This window comes from Vombatus ursinus, unplaced genomic scaffold (genome assembly GCF_900497805.2).
Source record: "Vombatus ursinus unplaced genomic scaffold, bare-nosed wombat genome assembly UNPS02007284.1, whole genome shotgun sequence".
NCBI classification, from domain to species: domain Eukaryota; kingdom Metazoa; phylum Chordata; class Mammalia; order Diprotodontia; family Vombatidae; genus Vombatus; species Vombatus ursinus.
Genome location: NW_020947062.1, coordinates 26,797,445 through 26,804,468, shown reverse-complemented (window position 1 = coordinate 26,804,468; position 7,024 = coordinate 26,797,445). Strand labels below are relative to the sequence as shown.

Sequence of the window (7,024 nt, the reverse complement as noted above, 5' to 3'; positions counted from 1 at the left end):
CCGAGACACAGTAGATGCTTAATAAAATGTTATTAATTTATTGAACATGTAACCAGATTAGTATATACATATTAACTAAGGAAGGAGAAAGCATTAGCAACTAATGGAAAAAAATACTTCCAGTAGAAGAAGGCACATGATCTGAGTTTTGAAAGAAGATGGGGATTCTAATAGGTGGAGGTAAAGAGGCAGTACATTCCAAGCATGGGGATAGCCTATGCAAAGTAAGAAATGGAGTGCCAAGTTCAGGGAAAAGCACATGGGCTGGTCTGGTTGAAACCAGGAATATGAAGGGGAATAATATACAATAAATCTGATTTGTGAAGAGCTTTAAATGCCATACTGAGCTTATATTATGTATCAGAAACAACAAGTTCTTGGATAGGGGTCAGGTTTACTCTTCAGGAAGATGATTTTGGCAGTTGTGTGGAGGATGGATTGAAAGACAAAGACTCAAGGCAGAGAGACCAATTAGGAGGCTATTATAATAGATCAGATGAAATGTGATAAAGGCCTAAACTGGTGTGGTGGCCATGTGAACATAAGAAGAGTGATGGACATGCTACATGGGCACATGGAATCAATGCAGGTTCATAAACCAGACCATTAAGACTATAGTGCAGAGGATCTAGCATTTATGAAATTCAGACAGGAGTTAGAACTGGAAGAGACTTTAAGGATATATATGGTCTAAACTCATTTGGGGTTGTTGCTTATTTGCTTTTTTTTTTTTTTTACACAAGACTTTGTATACATAATATAGGTGAAGCTTAAATGTGAACCTGGATGGTATCTATAGTTAAGTTGCTCACAAGGTTCATTTTTCTTCCTGTTCTAATCTCCTGCAGGGGAGTTTTCATTAAAGACACTGGAAGCTCTGCTATATCTTTATCTTTTTAGTAATGATGAAACTAGCCCACTTGGTTTCATTACCTTTTAAACAGAAAAGTCAACAAATAAACCAAGATACTTATCTTTTGGAAGGGCTTGGAATTTATTAGGAATAAAAACATACAATATTAATTTTTATTTCTTCTTTAGGTGCATTTTGATGGCTCCAAAATCTATTCTGTTGCAGATAGACTATAGAGGAAGAAAAGTGAAGTAATGCATTTCAACTCTTACAGAAAAAAAGAAAAGATTTACATTAATAATCACACTATCCATCTTATAAAATGTGTCATTCTAATCTTTTCTTACAGGAATTATTTCATTGCTCAAGTTTCGTATCTGGTTCATGAATATTAATACCTGATACAACGAAAACACTTAAATATAGAATACTGTATTTATGATGTAGAACCTGCATTTAAAAACTGATTTCTGTGTATAATTATATATGTATGAATATCAGTTACATTACAAGTGCAAACATACAGATACATCAAAAGCTAACCAACTTTTAGGAAAAGGATTTGGCAAGGTTTAGAATGCCTTTCTATTCTTCATTCATATAACCGAAGTACACAATTATTTTATAACTAAATTTTCTCCTAATTGCACATTAAAGAGAAAAAAATATGTTAATGAGAGAAAATTTAATGTTCTCTATTTTCCCTCTAAGTTTCAGATGTATCTCTTTAAAGAATGATTTAATACTACATGAAGTTATCACACATTTATAGTTTTCAAAAAAGCTGTATTTTTTAAGTAACACTGCAGGTGATTGCTATTCTGACAGACATATGGAGCAGAATGAACACTTAATTTATACTACAAACATACTGTACAAATATGAAATTAGAAGGTAATTCTTATCACTTACCAGCAATACTGCACAGATTTTAAATTCTGACTGATTTAAAGCAAAAAATAGTCTCCATCTTCAGTAGACAAAATCTTTAAGAAGTAACAGTCCCTTCACTTTTTGGTGTTTCTTTATCTTGTTCTTTTTGACTGCATAGTGCAAAATATTCGTGGACAAATTGTCTACACATAGGGCACTGCTGAAAATACTTAACACAGCCATCACATAAGCATGTGTGTCTACATGGTAAGAGTACCCAATTCACCTTCCCATTCTGGCAAACAACACAGTCTTTGCTATTTTCTTCATATTGTTCCACTTCACTTTCAGCCAGTCCGACTTTTTCCAACAAATGTCTGTCAGTGCTTTGTTCTCCTGCAGAAGAGTTACTCAAGGATGGTGTATTATTATTTGCAGACATGAAAAGTTGCTGAAGAGCAAATAAATAAATTTAAATATGATTATAAATTGAATTCAGTATTTATAGTCAAAGATTATAAGAGGTAGCCAAAACTAATTATGACCTAGTAAGTTCAAGGAAAGGGAGAATTCGTAGGTAGGAAAAAATTAAAAGGAAATGTGGGAAATTATTTCTTCCTCAAAATAGATCTCAAAACTTTATAGTTCAGTTCCTATGTTTTTGGTGATTGGATTACATATACATTGGATCTTTTCCCTCTAAAATTTCTACTATCATTTTAACCAAGGCACACAGATAATACTACTAATAACATTAACACTGGGCACATGTATCAAATCTACCAAGAAACTACCACTAAAATAATGTACTTACTGTAAGACCCAATTATCTACTTTAAATCATTATTCGGCTACTCTTGAAGACAAAAAGAAAAGATTATATGTAAGACACAGCTTACCTTAAGGTCATGGAATTGGCCTTGAGCCAATAGTACATACTGATATAATATTCTGCAGGACAGTTTGTATTTCTTATCAGGAATATGAATCACAGTCACCATTGAAATCTAAAAGCAAAATTGGTTAGTATTTTACTTTCTATTTGCATTATTCTACGTATGTGGGGAAACAAATATGGCAAAAATTAAGATGAAGATAAATCAGAAGTACTCCAAATTAGTCACTTGGTTAATAAGTATTTCTTTGGAAAGTAAGTACCTCTGCTTATATTATTTTTAATTGTACTTAAACCTTTTTTGATAAATATAAGTTACTGTAAGTTAACTAAAAAGGCCTGGTTAATGTTAGGGCTTTTGGTACAATACATAGAATGATGGACTTGAAATCAGGAAATCTGAAACCTGGCTTCAGAAAACTTACTAGCTCTGTGACCCTGGACAAGTTACTTAATCTCTGCCTAAATTTCCTCATTCTGTAAAATGGGGATAATAGTACCTACTTCTCAGGATTGTTGGAGGACAAAATGAGATAATATTTGTAATGTGCTTTACAAGCCTTAAAGCATCATAAGTGCTATTATTAATATTTTACAAATATTTTAAAATACTCAAATCCCCTAAAATTAAATATAAAATGCATCAACTATCAATATGTCCTTTTAGAACACAACCAATATTTTAAAAGATCATTATAACCAATATTTTTAAAATAACAAAGGGAATGGATTTCATAGATAAGGAACCAGATCACAAAACTCCAGAGAATATAATTCTTCTTATGGTAAGTAAATATCACAACCATATAGACAACAGAGAAGTTATAATCACTCCTAAAGATGGAAGTTTCTTCACATCACTACAAGAACTTGTGGGTTTTGTTCTCAGAAGAACAGTCAATAAAAATTAAGGAAATGTGGAAGTAAAATATTTAAATAGAGTTGACTCATGATTTTTTAAGAAAATAGATTGTAACACCCCTGAAAAATAAACTGTTAAAGCTTCAGTATTTGCATATCTATTTTATAATAGTTTTTGAAGGAATTCACTAATTTGGCCAAATTTGTTATACTGTTCAAGTATATCAACATACACCTCAATGCTTCAGTGTTTCAAGGGATCTGATTTCACTGGCATTGCTACTCCTTTTCAGCAGTGGATATCACAATCTTTCAAGTCCTTTCATTGTATATGAATCTTGTCCGTGTCCTTCCATAAATTCTTCATAAGAGATCTGTACAATGTGCTGGAGGCTTGCCTTGGACTTTTAGTATTAATTTAGTATTTTGTGAATACCTATTCAATGTTTAGGCACTGTCATCCCTCACTCTTGCTATGTGACCAGCCCATCTTCATATTCAGTCAAACATATGTCTTTTACACCTCTTTTGCATGCCCAGTCTTGGCAGTATGTCACAGCCTGCTCATACCATTTGGTTCAATATATATTATAGTCTACTATCTTGAAGTGAAATGGAAGACTGTTTTCAATGAGGCACATCTTACATTATTTTTAACAGAGACATAATTGAAATGAGCGTTCAGAGGCCCTAGTTTAACTAGGATTGCCAGATTTTAGACTTCAAAAATATGATAACCAAGGAATGGAGAGAGAACAGACTGATTACATACTAACAATAGTTGTTGTCAAGCATCTGATTGATTAAAAAAAACAGAACTAGTATGCTCTGACATTTGAAAAAGAAAGCAGGCAATCAAATATGGGCTAATCTCATGTATATAGAATATGTGGCAATTTTGAGATTAATGTATGATACATGTAAAGAATTACTTGTAACACTGAAAAAAAATTAGTTGCTTGTGCAAAAAAACCAAACCCCCAAAACTACTTGATCATCACTCAATAGAACTATGGCCAGCAGGAATGATTGGGGGTCATCTTCCTCAGGTCTTTCTGCTTGCATGACAGGAAGACTTTTGGATGCTGTGAATGATCTGCATGAGGATAGGAGGTGAGAGAAATGGAATACATCATTGCTTCTTTTAGAGAAAAAAAAGGCAGCAAGAGTAATCAGGAAGAGTATCCCTTTCATTCATGTTCTCCTAGGCTACCGAATAGATGTAGTCAACCACATTTTTTGAGTCTTTTTATATTACATTTGAATCTTACATGAATGGAAGTAATTAGCAATATAATTTAAAAGTTAAACAGCCTCTTTCATGTTGTTATTTAAATAACTCCTAACAACATGAAAGACTTCCCTTCCTTATTTCCAAACTACAGCAGAATTATCACAGTACTTTAACAAATTGGTCACTACATTTATTTAAGCCAGAATTTATGATTAGAGACAAAAGCCAAATCAACAGTGAATCAACATTCATTAAACACCTATTATATGCTATATGCTTTGCTGAGCATTGGGAATACAAAGAAAATGGGGAGACAACAACTAAACATTTGGACAACAAGCTATATACAGGGTAAATTGGAAATAATCTTATTAAAATATTTTGAAGGCAAATTCTAATCAGGTTACACTTCCAACATGTAACATACACAGAACTGATATGCAAGACTATGCACTATATTTACTGAAAATGTTGACTGGGGTAAATCAATTATGTCACATGAAGAACATTCAAAGCCATTTTTAGTTCTATATCTCCAAAGTTACTGGGTTCAGACAGTTGTGGAGGATGCGATACTGTCTTCTTGTGAAGATAACAAGGCATTATAGAAACTTCTGCATATGCCCAATATTAATCCTACAGTTCAGACTGAGCAGGTATGATTCAAATGTATATGCCTAGTGAAATATGCCTCTCCAGAGCAATGAATATGTATTTATTGAGTACCTTTGAGAAATAATATGTTAAAAAACAGTATGTTGTTAAATATTGGGCGGGGTGAGGGATTGAAGGATTTGCCCTCAAAGAACTTATGATCTTTTAGACAGGTTAAGACAAGTACACAAATCTCTATCATTAAAATGCTCCATAAGAATAATGCAAAGAATGGTATGCGGTTTTCATCTGCTAGTGCCTCTATGTGTTCCTATTATCCTGTATTTACTTGGATGTATGTACACATGTTGTTTTTCCTGATACAATGTAAGCTCTTTGAAATCAAGAAGTGCTTTAATTTTTCTCTTTATATATCCTAGGACTAGCACAGTGCCTGGAATATAACAAATAATAAATGCTTGTTAATTGATTGAGACGTCATATGCAGTATTTACCTGGTTGGTAGGCATGGAGAGGTTATCAAAGAAGCCTTCATTAAGGAGGCAGTATTGGAAGGTATTTTGATTAAATTAAATTTTGATTAACTGAATTTGTGAGTCAAAATATGACAACTATGGGAGGATAATTTGGTTTCTAATGTATTTTACAACTCAACAATTCCCAAAATGCCTTGACAGACACTGTATAATTAATCCTAGTAATATCTCTTGAAACATAGGCAGGTATAATTGCTCAAAGATATCCAATGTTGTCTGAATTAAAAACTTAGGTCTCTTCACTAGTTCAGCGCAGTGGTCTACAAAGTAGGGGACATGGCCTGGGAACTGTGTGATCAACCAATCAGAAGACAGGAAGATAGGTTATATCCTACCTTCCACTCAATAGCCAATCATAGTGCTTGTCTCTAACACAACTTCATCTACCTTAATCCTCCACAATACTCTCCCACTCCATTTTTTCCCTACTTGTTCCCAGTCTTCCCCATTCTGAGCCCTGCCTTGGCTCTCAAGCAAGTTACAATACACCTGCAGCAGCTGTGCAGCTGCCATTGGGTTCCTCCTTTCCCATTAATGTAATGGTAGCATTACCATTGCCCCCATTCCTTAATCACCTTGTGGCTGTGGTGAGTCCCTAAGGCATAACCAGTAAGAGTCCTGACTCTTCTCTCCTAGTTTTTTTTTTTTTTGGTGGAACAGAGAGTTGCACAGGCTAAGCAGGTATGGATGAGTGATCTTAGATCTTATTAAATTTTCTTTTTCTTCAAACCCACCTCTATTCCAATCCTTCCAATAACTAAAGAGTCAGTGAAGGAGTCAGCCTTCCAGTCACCCAGGTTTACAACCTTGGGTGAGCAGCCACTCCTCACTCTCCCTGACCCTGTATATCTAATCAGTTGCCAAATCTTTGCAGGGAGAAGTTTCCACTGAATGATAAGGGTGAAGGCCAGATTACCAAAGGCTTAGAAAAGGTGAAGTGAAGGCATAAAAATGAATGATTACTTTCTTAAGAAGTTTAGCCAGAAAAGGGAGGAGAGATATAGGATGACAGCTAGCAGGGATAGTGGGAACAAGTGAAGGTATTTTAAGGATGAAGGGACATGGGCATGTTTATAGGTAGCATAGAAGCAGCCAGTAGATGGACAGAAATTAAAGGAGAGAGAGAGAAAGAGAGAGAGAGAGAGAGAGAGAGAGAG

The 7,024-nt window shown here is 34.3% G+C and overlaps 1 protein-coding gene across 3 annotated transcripts in view; it reads right to left on the bottom strand.

Annotated features, from left to right (window-relative positions):
- Positions 1–989: 989 nt before the first annotated feature.
- The window catches only part of CGRRF1 (cell growth regulator with ring finger domain 1), a 50,344-nt gene continuing 44,309 nt past the window's right edge, over positions 990–7,024 (bottom strand). For 2 of the 3 annotated variants that reach the window (XM_027848966.1, XM_027848967.1), the window contains exons 5-6: positions 2,626–2,733; positions 990–2,177 (exon numbers count right to left, since the gene is read on the bottom strand). In XM_027848966.1, the coding sequence (XP_027704767.1) occupies positions 1,842–2,177; positions 2,626–2,733 (444 nt within the window). In that variant the 3' untranslated portion in view covers positions 990–1,841. The remainder of the gene's footprint in view (positions 2,178–2,625; positions 2,734–7,024) is intronic. The other variant, XR_003567984.1, reaches the window with a different exon arrangement.